General features: G+C 37.9%; 1 protein-coding gene across 7 annotated transcripts in view; it reads right to left on the reverse strand.

The window, feature by feature from the left end:
- The window catches only part of LOC124287845 (formin-like protein 14), a 53,483-nt gene extending 29,406 nt beyond the window's left edge, over positions 1-24,077 (reverse strand). For 2 of the 7 annotated variants that reach the window (XM_046724319.1, XM_046724318.1), the window contains exons 1-3: positions 23,534-23,973; positions 3,037-3,095; positions 1,259-1,303 (exon numbers count right to left, since the gene is read on the reverse strand). In XM_046724319.1, coding sequence (XP_046580275.1) covers positions 1,259-1,303; positions 3,037-3,095; positions 23,534-23,675 — 246 coding nt within the window. In that variant the 5' untranslated portion in view covers positions 23,676-23,973. The other 5 variants (XM_046724322.1, XM_046724321.1, XM_046724320.1 and 2 more) reach the window with 5 other exon arrangements.
- Between the last annotated feature and the right edge of the window lie 420 nt (positions 24,078-24,497).

The raw sequence follows: 24,497 nt of genomic DNA on the forward strand, positions 1-24,497 counted from the left end.
TACTTTTTATAATCATCATGGTCATTTTAAAATGGTTTAGTACTCTACCAGTTTTAGGAAAAAATAAATTAATAATTTGTTTCAACCAAAGAACATTCTAAGTGTATTGTATATTTATATATTTTACTGTTTTATAGAAACTCATCTCTGTATTCTGTATACATTTACGCGTAACAGCTGTGATTCACTTGAGAATGAATGTTCATTAAGACAATGCAGGGCTTTAATAAAATAAAATATATATAGCAGTAAAAGTGCCCAAGCTAAAACACAACCTTGGGTAATACCCATGTTGTTTTACTATCGTGAATGTTCCATGCATATTTGTAATCAATTTTTTTTCGGTTTAATACAGCACTCAGCAATATTCCAATATAGGGTGGCAGTCTGCAAATAATTGAGTCTGGACGAGACAATCCAGTGACTAACAGTATGTGCATCTATCTATCGAGCCAGTTTGGATACGATGACATGTGTATGCAAGGTATATGTTTGATCAGCCTAAGTAAACTTAGGCTCAGTATTATTCGTTACACTGCTATACTGAGTCTAACAAAACCTTGTGAAAGGTCACGTCAGGTAACCTTTTCAATCGAGACAGTACGGATACGATGACATGTGTATGCAAGGTATATGTTTGATCAGTCTAAGTAAACTTAGGCTCAGTATTATTCGTTACACTGCTATACTGAGTCTAACAAAACCTTGTGAAAGGTTGCGTCAGGTAACCTTTTCAACTGACCAATCAGAACACAGCTTATCAAATCGCGAAAGTTGACATTCACACATACTTTTTGAATGTTTACCTAGAAAAATGTTTGTACCCGAAAAATTCTGAATGCTTTTTTCCGTACGATCGCTTCCTAGTGATGCACATGGTGCACGCCACACCGTGAGTAAACAGTCGCTGAAAACAGCGTTTTGTCAGTATTCAAGGGTGTCAGCTTGCGGAAATATTAGCTAATGATAACCATGTCAACAGAAACCCAAAAGCGTATAATCTGCAGGTCATATATCTGTGTTTTATGCAGGTTTTCATTTGTTGTGAGATCAGTGTTGACGACCGGGGAAGAGTAAATCCATTTTGTAAGTCCCGCCGAACCCGTTTGATTAGACGGTCATAGGTCGCTCAAAGGTTACCTGACGCGACCTTCCACAAGGATTTGTTAGACTCAGTATAGCAGTGTAACGAATTATACTGAGCCTAAGTTTACTTAGACTGATGTTTGATGCGCTGACATTATAAACTGTATCTCACCTGTGGAGGAGGTGGTGCCACCCTTCGTGCTGGGAGTGGTGGCGCCTGAAGAACGGAATCACAGACATGAGATACATTATTCAATAAATAATCATCACGGTTATCACATCATTATCATGATTTTTATCAATATTCAAAGCAAACAGAGAACTGTTGTTTGCAAAAGTTCACTTTTGAGTGCATGTGACCAAAATGCAGTGAGTGAGTGAGTGAGTACAATTTTATGTCGATTATAGCAATATTCCAGCAATATTACTGTGGGGACACTCAAAATGGGCTTCACACATTGTACCCATGTGGGGAATCAAACCCAGATCTTTGGTGTGACAAGCGACTGCCTTAACCACTAGGCTACCCCACAGCCCCCTAAATGCAGTGAAGTAATAACATTTGTCCATTTAAGTCAGGCAATGCAGGCTATAGAGCTCTTGGAACTGAAACACGTCCAACTGCATGAATTGTTCATTAAGCCAACCATATCCTTTTTGGTGTTTCTCATCGCCAAACTTAACCAGCAAGGGAAAGGATGGGCAGAAAAAAATAATTAAAATATAAAGAAAGTATTTTTAATGCCAATTTGTAATTTATTTTTAACAAAATAATTTAAAATTAGATCACTTGATATCCAATTAATTTATGATGTGGATCAAGTAACTTGAAATCAAGTTTTGAAAACAGTAGATCAGAAAGATCAGTGTGATATGTGTTTTTATATGTGCAAAGATAAGAGCACTGTTTTATCACATCAAGAAAACTGAGCTAAGAAAATTGTTTTCTGTTGTATCACGTCGGAATGAAAATTGAGGAAGGACGGGAGGAAACATATGAATATACAAACAACCTAAAGTGAGAAGTGACATGAAAGATGAGAAGACGAGTGGCAAAGTTGTCTGTCACAGAGACTCTTAAACATATATACCCTATATAGCCTATCTAAGTCTAGAATGTGTGGCAAGTCTAGATTTCCACAGTTTCTGAAAATGAAGAAAGTCTCTTGACTAGTTTTTATTATATTTTATAAATCTAACTTTGGAACCATTTTTCTGTAAAGCATGTGGACTTCAGACACTGTTAGTTTAGCAGCAAGGCTGTGTAATGTGTTGCAAGAGAAATATTGCCAATCATCTGATGTAATCTCACGGGGGACTGCAAATGGAAACAGACATTGAATTGATCCAATGGTTAAAACTAGTGTTGGGAATTGGTTGAAATCTCACAATTGATGATTGTTCAATACCAACGACCAATCATCGAAAAAAAATTGGTTAGCGTCATTTTTTAGATTTTCCTATTCAGGTTGTAGTTGCAGATAAGTGTAAAGAAAAAAACATTTGGTTCTCTGGGGTTTTTTTTAGAAACTGCACAAATTACATTTGCAGATTTCACATCCAGTGTAAAATGATTCAGTTCCAATGTAACATTAACTTCCCAGATTCTTCAAGAAATATTCAGTCATGACTTTTCAGAAAGTGAAGTGAGTTTTCTTAGAAATAGACACGTTTTCGGGCCCTGACAACGTCCTAGATATGTTCCATCATCAAGTATTTCAAACTCTATTACAGCGGTTCCAAAATCGTTTCTGTTCGATTATGAGAAAATGTGATCGATTGCTTGGTCATTTGGCCACTGCGACCAATCTTCGATTATTTCAATTAATCGGACGGACCACCACTTTTAAAACTAGCATTTAAACTGAAAGGTTGTAGTATGCATTCGCAGTGGATGGAGAACATAATGTTTGCAAACACTGAATTAAAGATTTAGTAAAAACCACTTACACCTGACTGTCTGCCTGGCGTTGGTAATGCTGCCCTGCTTTTGCCTTTAGATGTCATCGCTGGAAATAAAAACACAATTTGAAAATAACAGAAAATACGCTTAATGATTATGAATGTAGGTTCATTCTATGTGAGGTTGCCCTTTTGTACTGGTGTGTGGAAAAGCTAACACAGACTCCCTATGCAGAGTTACATCCCTTGGGGCTACCAGGAACCTGTGATTGTGGGTTCAAATTGTGGTTTACCCTAAATATGGTTCCAGGTTTGCTCATGAATGCATGGAAGTGGTAAATGTCTGAGACAAGCAAACTCGCTGTCATTACGTAAATTTCACAGTCATCTAACCCATGAAAATGCAGGTTAGAATTGGTCTACAGCAACCTATATTCTTGACATATGAGGTGACAAACAGGACATTCGCTGACTTGGTTGCTGCATCATTGTATACCAATATTGTAGATTGATGCTCATGATGTTGATCACTGGATTGTCTGGTCCAGACTGGATTATTTACAGACTGCTGCCTTTTAGCTGGAATATTGCTGAGTGTGGGGTTAAACAACAATGAAACAAACAAACAAACAAACAAACAAATAAAACTGTCAGAGCAATTTCACCTTTAAGCCCTTGAGATGACCCTTTATCGAAACTAAGTATCTCAGAATACTTTCTCTTTTTCTCCTTTATACAGTCCCTGTCTTTGCTTTACACATGTTTATAGTACAAACCAAGCCTTGTCAATTCCTAAAATAACTTGCCATAACTAACAAAAAGTCATCCTTTGTCAGTTCCTTTGACAATAGCAGTATAGCATATCATAGGTCAGATTTGAGCAACATTATGTCACGACTGGGATATCTTGTCATCATTCATGTGAACTACGACCCAAGGCTGCTGCATAAATTATGGCAAAGATGACTCTTTGCTGTAAGTATGAGTCATAAATATCTAGTGTGGGAAACTTGTAAAATATTTTCGTTCCCGTTTTGTCAGTTGCAACATTAGCACCCATCATGGCTATTATTGTTTAACTGATACTTCAGGAACATCACAATGGAGTTGCTCCCGTTAAGGGCTCAGTCTAGTTCTTTCTGTTTCCCTGATAATTTTACCACTGTGTAATTGAGTACGAATGAACCATGATCCTTTAAAAATAGGGCTTTTGTTAGCATGTCAAAGAAAACCACATAGTTTGAACACAATACAAAGGCATTGATTACATCAGACATGTTCTGTGATTGGTTACAATATTTGATTGACAGATATGGTCAATGCTGCTTGTCACATGTTCTTCTGGGTGAAATTATTGAACAATTGAGAACAGCTTAACCATTCCAACATCCAACCATCAAAACACAATGCCATTGAGAAAGTGGTCAAATATAACATATGTTACATTTGGGATTACACTTTCTTTGTAAAGTATAGATTCTAGTACTTTTATTGGGTTGAGTCCCAGCTGTGGTGGCTGAGTGGGTTAGATTGCTGACTTTTTGTGCTGGCGATTAGGTGCGTGAACTCTGAGGGTGTGGGTTCGAATACCAGATCAGCTGAGAAGATGCCATCATTCGTCACCCACTTGTGTAATTGCGGAACGCCAATTTCGGTTTATAAAATATTTTAAGCTGTTTTAAATAATTATAATAATAATGATGATGATCAACAGACCTGGAGCTCCACTGTACTCATCGTGTTCATTCGGTAGAACAAAGCATTTCCCCACAGATTGCATGTCATCATGGCCAACAGTGAACAAGCTCATGCCATCAATCACCAGTTTATCAGTCTCACCATGTCACATGATGAACATCACATCACCCTAACAACTGTCCAATCCAAAAAATAATTTCTCAGAAATACTAAATACTGATATATTTCGATTTAGCACCATCAGCCCTTCTCTAAAAACTACTGGAATCTGATAGCTGAAGATTCTAGAAACAATAGTAATATTTCCTCAATGGTTTCCTGTTGTTTTAATGTTCCTCTTCATATACCGGAAGATGACACACAGAGGAATGCACCAAAGCAGATTCCGGTCTACATTCATCCCTCTCATGGCTCTGTTTGTTGGTAGTTAGAAGTGTCATGGAGATGTAGTTTATTTCTAACAATGTCGCAGCCGTTTTACATAGTTTCTAGTGTTGGGAATTGGTTAAAATCTCATAATTGATGATTGGTCCATTACAACCGATCAATCATCGAAAATAATTGGTTAGTGTCATTTATCAAATATGTTCCTGCTATCTTTGTTAATGTAGTTCTTTGGGTTTTTTTGCAAATTGCACAAAATGCATTTGCAAATTTCACATATAGTATGTTAGGAACATGAATTTCCTGGAGTTTTTAAGATAAATTCAATCATAACTTGGAATGAGCTTGTAGTGCCTATGAAATGTAAATTTAAAGACACAGACAAAACCGACCTTGTGAAAAATATTGTTGATGCAAACAAGTGTTTCAAAATTGTCTGTGTTCGATTATGAAAAACATGTTCGATTGCTTGGTCACCTTGACCAATCTTCGATTATGTCAATTAATCGGACCACCACTAATAGTTTCAGTGGAATTTCATAACATTACATTATAATGATCATAATTTGTTTTCAGGAATGTGTTACTATTTCATGTAGTGGTATGGAAGATACTATTTTTTTATGCTTTGCAGTCAAGTGTAATCTGGAATCCTCTAGAACAGCTATGGACTAGTTTTCTGAAAGGTATTCAGACTATATAAGCAGGCAAGTACATACCTCTTTCATCACATTACATCAAGACTATTTGTCTCAGACAGTATAAGCAATAATCTACATTATCCTGGTGATCAGGATATGTTTACACACATATACAACCAGGTCTGACCACCCAATACACATTACAGCATATGTTTACACACATATACAGCCAGGTCTGACCACCCAATACACATTACAGCATATGTTTACACATACACACCTATACAGCCAGGTCTGACCACCCAATACACATTACAGCATATGTTTACACACATATACAGCCAGGTCTGACCACCCAATACACATTACAGCATATGTTTACACACATATACAACCAGGTCTGACCACCCAATACACATTACAGCATATGTTTACACACATATACAACCAGGTCTGACCACCCAATACACATTACAGCATATGTTTACACACATATACAGCCAGGTCTGACCACCCAATACACATTACAGCATATGTTTACACACATATACAACCAGGTATGACCAACCCAATACACATTACAGCATATGTTTACACACATATACAACCAGGTATGACCAACCAATACACATATACAGCATATGTTTACACACACATATACAACCAGGTATGACCACCCAATACACATTACAGCATATGTTTACACACATATACAACCAGGTATGACCACCCAATACACATTACAGCATATGTTTACACACATATACAACCAGGTCTGACCACCCAATACACAATACAGCATATGTTTACACACATATACAACCAGGTCTGACCACCCAATACACAATACAGCATACACACTTCTAAGATAGAATCGGGAGGGTTTCATTGAGTCATGGTCACCAGCCTCATGACGAACATCTATGACAGGAAGGAGAAAGACATGATGAATTGACGATGACTTGATGATGTCAACATTGATACAGGCACAGCTGGGACGCCAAACAGCGAAACCACGCCTGTTTTCTTCATCCCAATAAAGCATCGTCAGAGGGCCATTAAATGTCTTAGAGCAGAAACAAAATTCATGTTTTTTAAGATGAACTGCCCTCGAAAATGTCACTTTTTATTTCCACTGTGCCTGTGTAATTCTATCTTAACCTGAGTAGTAACAATGTCATGTGAGTGAGTGAGTGAGTGAGTGAGTGAGTGAGTGTGGTTTAACACCGTTTTTATCAATATTCCAACAATATCCCCATGAGGGACACAAGAAATGGGCTTCACACATTGTACTCATGTAAGACACGACCCATCCACCAGAACATGGCAGATAAAAACTATTGCCTGATGCCCGTGTACAGTAATAATTACAAACGGGACATGCAATGGTCTCCAGCACCAGATCCATTTGGGTAGCCTCTTATGACATGCTAAGATTGCTGTTGCCCTGTTTGGAAGCTGGAAACCACCCAAGATTTTTCTATAATATAGTATATGCCTTAATAGAAATGTGAAGTCACTTCCTAGACCGCTTTCAGGAAACATGTTTCATGGAGATAATGTTTTTAGAATGAGAAGGATTTTAAGTGATAACACCTAAAAGAGACTTCTTTTAAGTATTACAAAGTATATTGTTTCATGTCATCATCATCATCATCATCATCATCATCATCATCATCATCTAATCATTGTTGTTATGGAAGGCATAACCATCCAATCCCAAAGCAAAAATAATTTTACTCAAACTCTACTCCTAAACAATATCATAAAAAACACCAAATATTTCAAAATTATCTGAAAAAAAATCAATCAAGTTCAACCATTTTTATTGTGGAACCTCAAACACTGACAAACTTGGTAATATTTCTTGTTATCATTGCTCAGAGGTGGTAATTCTGCCTCAGGATAATTACCCTTCCTGGTACACAACTTTACGAGAGGCTGGAGCGATACAATCAATGTACACCCAACTTCCTCGTCCTCGCAAACAATTTGTTCACTGAGCTGTTTACAAGCCTCCAAGCAGTACAATGTCTCTTGTGTACAATGAGTGCTTGTCTACAGGTTGACATAATGTATGTAATATGTATTCCTCTACATCGTATTGCTCCAGGTGAAGCCAACACAAACTAACATGAGCAAACAATGTGAGCAAGGCTCACAAATACCGCCGACCGTGACTCCCAACTTCAGCTGTACAACGGTTAATAATGATTATTATTATTAACAAAGATGCAGGAAGTGTTTCAAATTTGCACTTCACCTCTGCTATAAACAAAGAAGCCCTTACACAAATCTGAAAACAATCCATTAAATGATTGTAAAGTTATTAGTTGAACAAATTTGGTGTGGGACCCTTTCCTGAGTTCAAAGGATGTAATTTATCATAATTCATGATGAATTAAAATATCAAAATAAACATTTGATGTGGCACTTTTCCTGAGTCAAGAGATGTAATATTTAATAATTTTCAATAATTAGTAAGGCTAGACCAATTTTAGTTCTTGTTTCATGGATCCGTCAGCCATATTTCTTCAAGAATAAAAATTAATAACAATTTTCCCGGTCAAAAAATTAAAATCTTAATGTTAATCTTATTTTCAGTTGATATAAACAAACCAAAAGAGTTCACATGGAAACTCATGTGGGTTTTTGCGTGACTGGTGGTTTTTTTCCCCTCCTGGCTTTAGGTTTTCTAAGGACAAAAATCTGTAAAACAAGAAATAAAATTGGTCTGGCCTAACATCAAAGTGACCTTGCACTGCACCTCCTAGATATATGGAGGGTGTTCCACAAATTTGAAAACAATCCATTTAAGTGTATTCAATTTATTGTATGAACAAAATTCCTTCACGTTTTTTAAAGCTCAAAATATGTAAGTTGACACAACTCTTTAAAAAATTCCACTGCACACAGTTCACCCCTCCTTTAGACAAAGAAAGAAGTTGGTCACCAAATTTTAAACAATCCAACCAATTGTATACAAGTTATTGGTTGAACAAAAATGTCTTTGGTTGAACGGACAGACTTCCTTGGTATAACTACATAAACTTAATACAAACTTATAATGTAAACTTAAACAGTATAACAAAAGGATACTGACATGGTTATTATCAGATTACATGTTCAAACCAGAGGAGACCACTTTCCCAACATAACAAAGCATAGTATTGATTACTAATAATCAACACGATCCATGTAAGCAGCACTAGGGGGGCAGTTCAAGGTTGTTACAAAATTCTAAAGTTTAAGGGTTGGCTGGGATTAAACATGTGAGGTGAGGTGAAATTCGGTTCAACGTTGTGCTTGAGAATATTTTGCTCATGTGACAACGTGCATGCGTGTGTATGTGCGGCTGCTTGAACTAGCCCAGACTTAAGCTGGTTTTATAGTGCTAGCCCACTGAGATACCATGTCGCAGTGAAGCATGAATACCCCCCTCAAACACATTATACTGACTCCGAGCCTACTAGTCCTTGTTGTACCCATTAATGCCGAGCGCCAGGGAGGGACCAACAAGTACCATATTTTAACGTCTTGTGGTATGACGCGGTCTGGGATCGAACCCACCACCTTCCGCTCTCTGGGCAGAAGGATTTAACATGCTAACAGATCTGTAACTTTGCATCATACAAAACCAACTTGTTGAAATGTTACCTTAGAGAATGAAGATAAATGGTATCTTCAATATGAGATCAGCTCTGTTGCTCCAGGGTCCGAATTGTTACTAAGAAGAATCCACAAAGACAAGATCAATATATATCTTCAGACCAGGTTGAAATCGTTATAGATTTAATCACACACAATTCTGCTTTGTCTATCAAACAAGGTCAGAGGCTACCAGGAAGTGGATGACTGTACTGTGTTTATGAATAAGTATGGTATAGGAAATTCAAGAGGATATATTTTAACAACTCATTATTCTTGCGTACAACCAACATAAGTTTCGACAGACTGTTAAAATCAGTGACAGAAACTCAATCACGACTTATTCAGGCCGAGTGTTATAGATTATCCTAGCATTCCTACTATACTAGCCACATAAAGAAACTGTGCATTGTCAAAATATTATCCCAGTTGATAAGTACGATAACAATGTCAAAGGTACATATAAACTTTAATGGAGGGATCATGAGACCATAACAAGTCGTGAGAATTTCAATTGAAAAGTCAATCACAATGACGTCATGAGTCCACAAGCGGGACAGGGGTCAAACGACCATGTCACAAGCTCAATAACGGGTATGTCCACCATCGGCATTGAGAACAGCAGTGCATCGATAGAGCCTATCAAACGTGCAAGGAAGGCTTGTGGGATGACACGCCAGATTCTCTCAAGTTCTGTTGCAAGGTCAAGGACGTTATCTGGCGGATGAGGAAGACGGCATAGACGTCGATCCATCTCATCCCAAACATGCTATATCGGGGAGAGATCCGGTGAACTTGCAGGCCAAGGCAGTAAGTCAACGTTGTGGTGTTGCAAGAAATCCATAGCAACCCTTGCCGTATGAGGGCAGGCATTGTCCTGTTGGAATGTTAACCCAGGGCCATGACGTTGCAGAAAAGGAACTGCCACAGGTCGAAGAATCTGATCCCTGTAGCCCACACCAGTTAAGTTGCCTGAACAATCACCAATGGAGTTCTTTGGCGTGCTGTTATTCCAACCCAAATCGTCACGGAACCACCACCAAAGCGATTCCTCTCCAAGACACAGGCCTGTGCATAACGTTCTCCCACGCGTCTATAGGTACGTTGACGTCCATCACTATGGGAAATGTTAAACCTGGATTCATCGGTAAAAACAACATTTCTCCACCAAAACAAGGGTCTGCGGACATGATTTCGGCACCACATTCGGCAAGCTTGTCGATGACATTGTGTCAGGATAGGCCGTATGGTGGGACGTCGTGGTCTGATTCCGTGATGCAGAGCAACAGATAACTTTTTAGGTCATTGAGTTATGTACTCGCTTGTGTTCATCTCAATTGGGTATCCTAACTTTCCTTTGAGTAACCAAATAAATTGTACTCAACTCACTCAAACTAAATGGGTATTTTGCGATTTTCTGTTAATTTTAAAAATATGATAACGTTTAAATGTTAGTGTTTGTAAGTTATATTTGATCTGTAATATCAGAAACGATAAGAAAGACTGCAAGTTGCCAAATTTGTGTGCTGAAATAGAACCTCTCAATATACCTTAGTTATTTTATCTATCCGCCGGTACGCAATCTAAGATTTGACACTTTTGTGTGTATGCATGTAAGATCACATTTATTGAGTATTTACAAAAATTCAAGCGTACTTGTAGGCAATAGACTTAATAGTAATTGAGTTTTCACATAAATTTTTGCGTAATTTACGCAGATACGCAGCTTATCTGTACCTCGGGTGATGACATAAACGTTGTCGAACTGTGTTGGGGTGGATACGGCGAAGTCCTGGGATGGTTCGGGCAGTCATCACTGCAGTCTAAAACCTGTGGCGAAGATGGGTCACCCTTATCCATCTGTCCTGTCTTGGCGTTGTTACACATGGACGTCCAGAACGTGGCCGATCAGTGACGTCATTTGTGTTCTGGTAGCGTCTCACCAGTGCAGAAATGGTGTTCCAGTGGCAGTGGAAATGTGCAGCCACTTATCGTTGAGACGTTGTGCAGACGTGAGCCTTGGCATGCTATGCGTTTCAATAGCCGTTTAATTTTTTGAATGATCGCAAGGGCAAGGGTTGAGCTTTCCAAAGTGACAGTATTGCTCTGTTTCTCCTTCCCGGAATACACGTACAACAACGTATTGCACGTCGTATTGCAGGTCAAACCCACTGATGTCACAGAACGTGGCACGTGCATGCATGTTGGATACATGTCACTAATCTCTGAGTTTAAATCCTTATGTGAAATATGTGTCTACACGGGTTTGATAAATTTAAATTTTAAATTTTTGTATGCACAGTTTCTTTATGTGCCTAGTATATGTACTGGTGAGAGAGAGAGAGAGAGAGAGAGAGAGAGAGAGAGAGATGTGTGTGTGTGTGTGTGTGTGTGTGTGTGTGTGTAAGGCTTCTGGTATCTATCAGTAACTATGTGTATGTATATCTGTGTGTGTGTGTGCTGTTACAGGCTCCTGTCTGTCTGATGGACTGGATCTTAAGGCTTCTGGTATCTATCAGTAACTATGTCATAACAACGTAAATATATCTGCAAAAATACATGCTGTTACAGGCTCCTGTCTGATGGACTGGATGCAAGCTGCAGTCTGATCTAAACTTATCTGCACGGATCCACACCGATCTACACAGATCTGCATGGATCTACATCAATCTACACTGATCTGCATGGATCCACACCCGATCTACACAGATCTGCACGGATCTACACCGATCTACACAGATCTGCATGGATCTACATCAATATACACTTGTCTGCAGGGATCTACATCAATATACACTGATCTGCAGGGATCTACATCAATCTACACTGATCTGCAAGGATCCACACCGATCTACACAGATCTGCATGGATCTACACCGATCTACACAGATCTGCATGGATCTACATCAATATACACTTGTCTGCAGGGATCTACATCAATCTACACTGATCTGCAAGGATCCACAACAATCTACACAGATCTGCATGGATATACACCGATCTGCATGGATATACATTGATCTACACTGATCTGCAAGGATCCACAACGATCTACACAGATCTGCATGGATAAATACCGATCTACACAGATCTGTACAGATCTGTACTGAGATATATAGGCTCCTGTACTGCGATCACCACAGATCTACATCGATCTGCACGAATCTACACTGTGTTGCATTACATTATAAGTAGGGGTGGGCGATAATACCGGTTAAACGGTATATTGCAATTCGAACCTCACAATACGATATATTGCAGTACACTTTTCGCGAACCGGTTCACCCGATACGATCGGTAATTTTCATGATGTAGTCAAAACTACTAATAACATTTGTATTTCCTTTATATTATCATACACTAATAGTTTTGAGAATGTTTATTGTTCATATAATTGCATTTGCGTGACTTTTAAACCATATATATATATATAATAGATTGGTACCGGCAAACCAAAATGGCGGACGCCGCTGCAAACGCTTTTCTCGAGTTCCAAACTTTAGAGCGAAGTCTTCAATTTGGAAACATTTTCAACTGATCTCTTGTACAATCACATCTGAGTCCTGACAGTGGCCAGTGGCATTGTTTCAAAAGAAAGGAAACAGAAATTTAACTCCCTTAAACCACGAGTTATATACTTTCACAATATATTGCAATACATATTGCAATACGCCAACACATATCACAATATATCGCAAATAAAGCTCTGTGGTAGGTGTGAGAATTTTCACGAAAAGAGTTCATGTTGATATCGGCCAAGGTGATGGCTGATCTGATATCTGAATCGTGGTATTGGTGAGTTTCCTTCCTCCATCATGACAACTATATATTTGATCCATATATGCTGGACCTGTTAAGATCCGGGTTAGAATTAGACTTCATGAACCCATGCTTGTTGTAAGACTGACTGACTGACTGAGTTTAGTTTTATGCTGCTTTTATCAATATTCCAGCAATATCATATGGGCGAACACAAGAAATGGGCTTCACACATTGGATCCATGTGGTGAATCGAACCCGGGTTTTCGGCGTGATGAGCAAACACTTTAACCACTAGGCTACCACACTACCCAATTATCTTAAGACTGTTTTTCGAAACAGTCATGACAAAACAAATATCCACATATCTAACATGTCGACAGCCATGCCATATTCTTCATATTTACAACGTGTTTTGTTTATACTTGCTGGTTTAAACATTTCTTCTTAAAACTCAGAGTAAGTGTTTAGAACCTCTACTGATATTTATAACAAACAAAACACAAACTCACACGTGAAAGCATCACAGAAATCCTTTTCTGAACAGCAGTGAGTAAGACATATTTTTTGTCAAAAGTTAATCAATTATTTTGGGATATCTGGGATATTTTTATTATCTGTTCCTTGAACTAAACAAAAACTGAGGTAGAAAGCATTCTGGCAAAGGCTTTCAGCTTATATTAGAAATGAGATATATAAGATTCATTTAATCAATATCAAATTATTTTTTATGTTGGAATATTTTTTATGGAATGATATGACATTTTGGGTCAGTCTGAATAGGTAGTGTATCAACACAGCAACACAGTACTGTGTTGCGATACGAGGCTCACGATACACTACATTGATTTACAACTCTGTCGCAGCCCATAAGATAAATTACATTACAACATATTGAATATAAACTTGAAGTAATAACAAACTGTTCAAGAACCAGTAATTTTGATTCTCTAGTAATTCCGGATTGGCTGTAAACAGCATTATCGGCACAGTGCCTCAAACTTACATTATTCTCTTCTACAACATCCCATCTTATTCATGAGAAACTTAAAAACAAACGATTCAACTTAGTGATTAACCTGAAAAATGGGAGAGGATATGATTGGTTCGTTGGTTTGTTGTTTAACGCCGCACTTAAAAATATTCCAGCAATATGGCGGCAGTCTGTAAATAATTGAATCTGAACCAGACAATCCAGCGATGAACAGCATGAGCATCGATCTACGCAAGTGGGATGCAATGACATGTGTCAACCAAGCCAGCAAGTCTGAGAGAGAATATGCATAAAACAGACGTATTAATAAGAATATGTATCATATCACACCTTATCGTGATATCATATCATGGCTGCACCATATTATTATGTCTTTAATCTGAATACCAATCGTATTGTATCACATTATTGGCTTTGCATTGTATCCCAGCTTTAACGTATCTTTACTCTGAATTATGCTGATAAGAATGGGATTCAAACATTGTACTCAAGCAAGTTAGATGACCACTTTAACCATCAGGCTACATAATATACTGAGGAAAACAAAAAAGGGAACAAATGAAAACGCAAATTTTCCTTTATTCTTTTCCTGGTTTCTTCACAAGTTTTGTATTCCACTGTGGGTGAAAGACTCATTAAAGGAACACTGATGAACTGGCGTTCCCTTATTTGTTTCCCTCAGTATATGTGACCTAAACATAACTCATGGAAACGAATAAGGGAACACCTAAAAGTACAAGCGTTCCTTTATTCTTTTCCAGGTTTCTTCACAAGCTTTGTACTGCACTGTGGATGAAATTCTGGAAAATACTTTATCACTTGTACTTTCAGGTGTTCCCTTATTTGTTTCCATGAGTATATCAATGAATCCTTTCACGTCTAGGTAATCTCATGATATGGGAGTGACAAAACAGGTCGCAATTAATTCAATCTCCAGTGACTCAGTACAGTGTTTACAGAGTCAGTCGCACTCTGAACAGAAATAGACACACCTCTGTAAGATACAAATCAATTAGCAATCAATCAGCTGTCATTTCCCTTGGGCAGAACGATGTATCTGGACTGTCCGACAATAATTATTAAAACATCATGGCCAAAAACAAATTATTAGTCTTGACAGAACGGTTGGTGGCAGCGGAATGTCTTACTTCTTCTCATTTAAAATCTGACATATGTTGATTGTGATAAATCACGCACATAGCTACCAATATAGTACCATTCAGTGTTACTTCATATTCACATTATCAGTCCAGTGGTGACACAGACAGGGCCTAGATTTTTTAAAGCTCTCTTAACGCTAAGATAGTCGTCGTAAGTGCTGTACATTAACATTAGCTTATGACTATCTTAGCGCTAAGAGAGCTTTGAATATATAGGCCCTGCTCTTTATTGTTTATGAGTTCCATCAGAGTGGATATCACAGTAAAAGATAGATACAGTATTTTGCTGAAATTAAAGTTAGTATCTAATTATCGTTAAGTAAAGTTAATAAATAGAGGTGCAGGATTTCACTGACATAAGGAACAAAAGGGCAAAGGGGTTTTAATGCTTGCATTTACATTGTTGCACAAATGCAATACTGACCACAGAATTTAGGGAAATAACTTAAAAAACCCAATGGCAAACCATATGACATTTTTCCCAATTTTTCTCTTGCGGCACTTGGTTAATAATCCTATATAACTCATTGGTTTTTATAAATTTTGTTGAGAAAACATGATCCTTGAAAATTTTCACCAAAACAGTCAATTATGAAATTACGATTTATTCTCGGCATACCAGCGTGCATACATTACAAAGCAAGACTCTATCTCATTAAAATCAAATCTCGATTCTTGTTATTGCTAAGATCCGAGAACATCCCACTAGGGGTCACATAATGACCTTTCATCAGGCCAATCAGAGCATGGAACTGGGCAAATGGCAGTTGGAATGTGTCATGCATCCTCAAAAAGGTCAACATGATTTATTCCAAAAACAGATACCAGTTGCACGACTGATTTAATCTCCAACCTCTATTTCACACTTCAGATGGATACATATTGAAACAGAATAGACCTGCCACAGCCCATAGGAAGTAGAGCTATTCAATCTCCACCATCTATTAGTAATTCCAGAATTTTCTTTTCAGTTTTCAAATTTCTAATTATTTTTTTATAGCTTAATCTGGATAGTAGTCACCGGTTTGAAACAGGTGCAGTAAAGGTCAAGGAACCTGTTTTTTGACTGGCTAATGCCGACTTCTTGTCATTTTATTGGTCAAAGTTGGTGAAAGGTCATTCTGAAGTTAATCATGTCATATCCTAAGATCTTTGTTGAGTAACGAGAACTAAGATCCGATCGTAGTGAGATTTTACCTTGTCTTAATGTTGGGTCACACATGCTGACAGGTGGTGTATGACACGAACCTATCCCACGAGATGCGCTGGATGAGTGGGTTAGACTGCTGACTTTGAGTGCTGGCGAATAGGTACCTGACTCCAGAATCTATATTTAACTGGGAAAGGGTAATACCAAAACTAACGTGTTTATTCTAACATGATAACATGTGGGTTATTTTTTTAGGGAAGGTCAAATAGAAATAGAAAATAAAGCTATCAAACAGAAAAACATGAATATAAAAGAAAAACAGTCTCAAGATTCTGCCTAAACAGATTTCGTTGGGTAACAAAAATCAATTTGACAGTGAAGTAAATTATATGACAGGATAATTGTAGCCAACTTTGTTTAGTGCATTTGAGTTAACCATTTATTTTTACTGTTAACTTCTTTTCAAAAACACATTTCGAAGACTTTGTAGTCAACATTTAAATAAGGGTAGTGTGAGATTGTATTTTATGTATATACAGAACTTGGTAGTTCTATCTACTGCAAACAGTCAAGGTAGGCATCGCTCACTCAATCGTCAGTGAGAAGAGAGGGCTTAGCAAAATTGAGGGCAAATATACCACACAACAGAGGTCAGATCAAACATGTCAAAGGTTTGACTCAGTTGTCAGACACCACACTCAGTACAATAGTCAAACATTTTATGACAAACGTTCTTTACCAACATCGCAACAGAAATGTCTGATATATAAAAAAATTCCAAGAGGTAGATCACAATTATCCTATTATCAGAATAATCCCAAGAATAATCAATTATTGAACAGTATTAACAAGATAACTTGGTTGCTATGGCAAAGAGGAAACCTTGACAAAAATCTCCTGAATGTTGGCCTTTAAATATTATTTTGTGGACAATGTAAAGAAGTCTTTGTGACAAATCAAAAGGCTTTGATCTCTTATCTGAATCCATGAGAAAATTCTTGTTGCCAATTTGTTATCTTTTGAGTCACATGACTTGATAAATGAACAATCGGTTGTTGACATGCTCAGGAATGCCTTCCATTATCTAGATGAGGAAAAAAAACCCTGAGGTCACAAGAATACCTGAGTATGAAGCAGAACTGCTACAATTCACTTGCATATTGGTTGAATCGAACCATATTCCTTCATGAATTCAATTCATTATTTACAATTACTACCAAAATTTCAAGGATTTTTTTTAAATGAAATGTTTTTACCTCAATATTGGGTATAGTTATTAAAACAAGACATGCAAATGATATGATAATATCACAAATAGGGTATTCTAGTTATCATGAATAACAAATTGAATTCATGTAGGGATACGGTTCGAATCATCTTATATGTGAGTGAATCATTACAGCCCTACTTTGATAAATGGGGAGAATCAGGATTCAAATTCCTGATCATAGGTTACTGGTGTGTTCAAGGGATGTAACTCCGCAAAGAGAATTACAGGACCTGAGACAGCAGGGCCAGTCAAGATACAAAGGATTAGTGTTCGAAATAGCCAAGATGGGTTCATTTGAGTCAGGCATGAACAAAACTAAAAGTTTCCTAGGAGAAAGGGGGCGGTGGGGTAGGCTAATGGTTAAAGCGTTGGCTCATCACGCCGAAGACCCGGGTTCAAATCCCAACATGGGCACAATGTGTGAAGCCCATTTCTGGTGTCCCCGTGATGTTGCTGGAATATTGCTAAAAGCGGTGTAAAAACCAAACTCAGTCGGTCAGTCAGTCAGTCCTAGGAGAAAGACAGTCAGGTTAATATTTAATCAATAATATCTCTAGGCTTTACACTCAGTAACACCATGACTTTATTTGTGACGTGTGTGTGTGTGTGCTGACCCCTCTATGTGGGTCAATATGTCAAAGGTTGTCTGCTTGAGGAAGTTATGCTTTTAAATATAGATGATCAAACATATCTTTTATTCAATTGAAAAATACTTTTAGACAATGTTGTTCAGATTGGTTTATTTTCAGTGTGGATAATGCAAAAGTTATCACCTTTGTGGTTAGTCTGTCTCACAGTCCCTATACCACATTATTTTCCCTTCCGCCCATCCCTTTCTGCAATACTTAAGCCCTAAATGAAGCAAGTCTAGATTTCCTCACCTCACATCTAACTGGGGTTCCTTTTCAAGTTAAGAGGAAGTGTTTGTTTCTACCCAAATTATATATACTCACTGTGACTAAGCATTAGTCTACCTTTTGATCTGTTCCAGATGTGTGTCTGTGTGTGTGTGTGTGTGTGTGTGTGTGTGTGTGTGTGTGTGTGTGTGTGTGTGTGTGTGTGTGTGTGTGTGTGTGTGTGTCTGTGTGTGTGTCTGTGTCTGTGTTTTGTTTCATACACTGAAAGGACTCATGAAGATTTATGTTAGAATTGATCTTCAGTAACCCTTGCTTATCTTAAGAGGTTACTGATTGGGTGGTCAGGCTCACAACCTTCGTGATGCAGAAATAATATCTAATTGATGCTCGTGATATCAATCACTGGATTATCCAGTCTAACCTTGATTACTTACAGACCACCATATAACTTAAACATTGCTGATGGCGGCACTGACTGAGCGATTGACTGAGGTGGGTTTTACACGCTTTTAGAGGTGGAGAACACCAGAAATGGGCTTCACACATTGTACCCATGTGGGGAATCGAACCCAGGTCGTCAGCATGACGAGCAAACGCTTTAACCACTAGGCTACACCACCGCCTCTATTGTGTCATTGAACAAACAAACAAACACATGCACAAACAAACATGATACTAAGTCCTTTGGGCACACCAAGGTCCATATGCACAAAGCAATCTTAGCGTTAAGGTGATCTTAATGCCCACACCTTAACATAGGCTTACAATTGTCATACTGCTAACATCACTTTGTGGAAGTGGGCAGAGAAACCTACAACAACTGGTTGATAAAGAATAATAAACCATGTATATTGCTCCATAGCCATTGCACTTCAAACGCTTGCAAATAGTCATTATAAGTGTCAGATCATATTTCAAAAGTTACTGACATGTGTTTGAAGGAAATCTTTTGTATCACCATAGTTTCATCTTCCCTATATCTATTTTGATAGAGAGCAATTTGAACTTCAGTGTTATTTAAGGAAAAGCCTCATAATCAATAACTGGTGTTGTTAATTTGCATTAAACTTTGTACATCTCATTATTTCCATACCAAATTAAGAATATATTCCTTCATCTATAAAGCCACAATCATATACCGGTATATTTAGTAAGCTTCTCTTCCTCAGGAATGACATTATGTTTCCATTTACAATTCAATTTCACCATTACCAATTTTACAAAAAGACTCACAGAAACATCACAAATATCACTCCCAGCTTTTAAGCTTAGCATTTTTTAAACATATTCCATAATTATGATAAAAAAATCAATATTGTGGTACAATATCTAAACATTTGAAGATATATAGATTAAGATGGAGTTTCAGAAAATATGAAAAATTAAGAAAATGTGGGGTTTTTCTTACGAGATCATGAAAGAGACAGACATGGCAAACGGAAACCTCTTTCCATTGCTTGAACAACTGATTAAATAATCTGTCAATCAATCGATCTCGTTTGTGCCAGCAATTATTAATGGGCTTTGGACAAAGGTATTCATATAGGTATGAAACATCAAAGCAAACTTCAGAAGTATGTTTCATAATGTTATGTTTGCTAGATCAAGACATAAACAACGGATACAGTTTCCTGACTGCAATGTAAAAATGAACCTGTGTGCATATCTCAACAGGAAGTATCCTCGTTTGTCTTGTCCGCGGTATTAATTGGTGCCTGTTTCGTTTGCACAATGTTACGATTGTGTCCTTATCTTGCTCACATGAGTTTCTGGTCACGATTACAATCAATTATTGATCAATTACTAAGCTCCGATTATCGATCTGCGTATTGTGAGTGACAGTCAACACTCTTCTTTCCTTATGTCCATTCCTGTTTAAATACTTGCAGATGGTCTGTGCAGTCAAGAACTGGCCTAGAATGAGCCAGAACTGGCCAAGGGACAAGATAAGAACACAGAGCTCCAGATAAGATTTAGCTCATGTGGGTACTGTACCCACTGTATTTTTTTGGAGTGGGCATTATGTTGAGTGGGTATTTCATTTTCCGTTACCCACTGCTTTCAAATATGTGCGTATTTCAGTCATTTTACTCACCTAAGTATTATGTCATTGAGTAAGTTTACTAAGCAGGTATGTTCTGCCTTATGTCATACCTAATCAAAACCAGCTTAAATATAATGGAAATGATTTCATAAAAAATCACTCATCCTATACTGACAGTACAACACTAGTCCTAGACTAACAGTACAACTTGATAGCAATCGATGTCTTTTTCATTACGCAAGCGATTTTTATAAATATATTCCGTACGCATTTGTTTTAAACTTTTTGCATATCTAACATTTTAAATCTCGCGTGTTGAGTGCGCAACAATTATTTTTCAATGCGTAATTGGAAATTTTCTATGCGTATTTTACCCGGATACGCAGCTAATCTGGGCCACTGAGAACAGACACTGGTCAAACTGAACCTTCCCCACCTTAATTTGAGGGGGAAGGTCTGGCAAGGTGGGACAAAGAAATGGCCCAGGGTCTTGATTCACAAAGCATTCATCATGTTACAAGCTATTGTAACTACGTAGTCTAGTTTTGGCTTACGAGTATCGCAGTGATACCAACGTTTTGTGGATCTATTGTTCACGGGTATAACCAACCTGAACCAAACCTTCCCCTGAGGGCGAGCGAGTGAGTTTAGTTTTACACCGCTTTAGCAATATTCCAGCAATATCACGGCCAGGGATACCAGAAATGGACTTCACACATTGTACCCATGTGGGGAAGAATCCAGTAACCATGGTAACATATGATTGTCATAAAAGTTAATAAATAAGGATTGGGTGACTGGGACATGTGACCGATAATATACCGAGATAATAAAATAAAGGATCACTGGAAAATTCAAATGTTCCTTTATTATTTTCCAGTTTTCATCACCACAGCGCTATTCAAAGCTGGTGATGAAAACTGAAAAATATTAAAGGAATGCGTGTATTTTCCTGAGTTCCTTTATTTGTTTCTCTCAGTATATATATATCATTGTTCCATATATACAAAGTATGACAGTTGTTGTTCATGCTATTTCTCACCATCTCAATGGCTCCGGATGTGATTATTTACAGTCACCAGAATATTGCAGGAATAATGCTGACAGTGGCAATGAGCAGGATTCACTCACTCACTCACTCTAATGTTCTGTGTAGGGCCCTCATCAGACACAGTAATAAACGACCCGTGAAGATCTGGGTAACAATTGATCTTCAGTAACCCATGCTTAAAAGGCGACTAACGGGATTGGGTGGTCAGGCTCGGTGACTTGGTTGACAAGTCATCGTATCCTAATTGTGTAGATCGATGCTCATGCTGTTGATCACTGGACTGTCTGGTCTAGACTAGATTATTTACAAACTGCTGCCATATAGCTGGAATATTACTGAGTGCGGCGTAAAACAATAAACCAAACCAGTAATAAACTCTTCTCTGTACAGCATTCAGGGCGGTGGGGTAGTCTAGTGGTTAAAGCATTTGCTCGTCATGCCGAAGGCCCAGGTTCGATTCCCCACATGGATACAATGTGTGAAGCCCATTTCTGGTGTACCCTGCTATGATATTTCTGAAATATTGCTATAAGCAACATAAAACCATACTCACTCACCCATTCATGGTACAGCATTCTGCAATTTTCAGAGACAGGTATAATAACGACCAGACAATCCAGTGATCGACATCATGAACATCAATCAAAGGCATTGGACATCTGGACATGCAACATGCTGGTCAGACATACTGACCACACAATCCGTTACCTGCCCCTCACATACAAAGTGGGTTCCTGAAGACAAATTCAACCCCGGATTTTCACGGGTCTCTCTGTATAGGGGCCTAAATTAACTGCAGTGATGAACATTCTACTTCAGCATAAGGGGTCACGATGATAACCATTGTATAGCAACACAAAGGACTACCTCCAAGACCTCATGAATCATCTTCACGGACGGGAGAACAAATCCAATCCAGGTATAAAACACTACATCTACAACGTGTGAAACTCTAACATTGTTATAAGAATGGTGTGGGTTTGAATCCGGATGGGACTCAACCCAACAAAAGTAATAGAATCGGTACTTTACAAAGAAAGTGTAATCCCAAATATAACATATGTTACATTTGACCACTTTCTAAATGGCATTATGTCAGAGGCCCAGATAAGCTGTGTATCTGGGTAAAATACGCATAGAAAATTTCCAATTCGCATTGCAAAAATAATTGTTGTATACCATTTATGCATTTAAAATGTTAGATATGCAAAAAGTTTAAAACAAATGCGTACAGAGTATATTTATAAAAATTGTTTGCGTAATGAAAAAGACATCGATTGCTATCAAATATTAGATACGCAACTCCAAAAAAATGCAGTGGGTACAGTACCCACATGACCTAATTCATATCTGGAGCTCTGATTGTGTATTTCATTGTTATAACAACAAGACATGAAATACAAATAAAAGTCCTACTCAGAAGCCAACAAAGTGATTTTGTCAGAGCCTTCATTCTAAGATCTTCCCGTCTATAAAGAGGGAGGGGTTGGGAGTTTTGGGGGTTGTGGGACTTATCCATGGAAGTCAACTTCTGTCTGATGAGTGAGTTTGGTTTTACGCCGCTTTTAGCAATATTCCAGCAATATCACGGCAGGGGACACCAGAAATGGGCTTCACACATTGCACACATGTGGGGAATTGAACCTGGGCCTTCGACGTAACGAGCGAACGCTCTAACCACAAGGCTACCCCACCGCCCCCTGTATGATGAAGAATACAATGTTTTAAGGTATATTCCTACTCCTTCATCAGGGGAATGAAAGCTAGGGACAGTTCTAAATGCCATTCAAATATTTTAATTTTTGTTTCTTTTATCTATAGCTGGTTAATTGGTTATCACAACTTTGAAAGGATCTGTACCAAGAACTATTTAAAGCGTTGTAACTTACCATAAGTTGGCATAATAGTATCCATGAATGATTTCCGATTCTTTTTCTTAGTTCCACACCGTTCATGCATTATGAAGCTGTACTGCTGACAACGGCGTTTGTGTTGAAAGTGCAAACTAATGGAGTCAAACCCGCGACTCATCCGAACAACTCGGTGACGAAACTTTAAACCAGCAACTTTAACTGAGGATTCAGCACGAAACGAAAGTATTTTTACAATGTCCAGCGAAGTCTGTATACAGACAGTTTGACACTAAATTCTTGTGGCTGTCATCCGTGACGAAACGAACACTCTCGTGGATTAGCAAGTCAACAAGACTTAGTGGCTACGAAAACCCAACTGATTTGCGGCAAATTAGACAGGGGAGGTGTGTATGCCTCCCAGCAAGGAAGACTCTGATTGGGATGGGGGGGTTACGAAACGAAGGACTGGTGATCAGACTAATCAACTGCATGCAATACATTACCTGACAATTTTTCTGTCAAACTCAACAGATCACTTCCTAACTGGAATTTACTTCCTCGTTCACTGCCTCAGGAGAAATGAGAGTTACCTCCCCTAACACAATCAAGGGGCATAATAATAGTGTGAGCCCATTTTGCAGTTTTTTTGTAATCGTAACAAATTTGTCTATGAGTACATGGCATATTCAGAAAAAAATATATTTAATGTAGCGTATTGTGTTTTATTAGTGATCATTTGTAAATTTCTAACCTTTAATATGCCCTCCAGCTGCAACCTCAGTTCAACTTATTGATACTTTTGTATTTTATTTAGCAACAGACAATGGGACTTATTGATTTGTAAGTTCGTTTGTTTTTTGTAAAACAAAAAAAGTCATCTTATTCCTTTGTGTCTGTGCATGTGACTTTGAACTCTGTATCACCTTTCATTGAATATATTTAATCATCTGACTGTATGTCAATAAACAAAAAAAACGAAGATGGAGACAATAGTTATATT

Source organism: Haliotis rubra, unplaced genomic scaffold (genome assembly GCF_003918875.1).
Source record: "Haliotis rubra isolate DU_JTF1 unplaced genomic scaffold, ASM391887v1 Scf407, whole genome shotgun sequence".
In the NCBI taxonomy this organism is placed as follows: Eukaryota; Metazoa; Mollusca; class Gastropoda; order Lepetellida; family Haliotidae; genus Haliotis; species Haliotis rubra.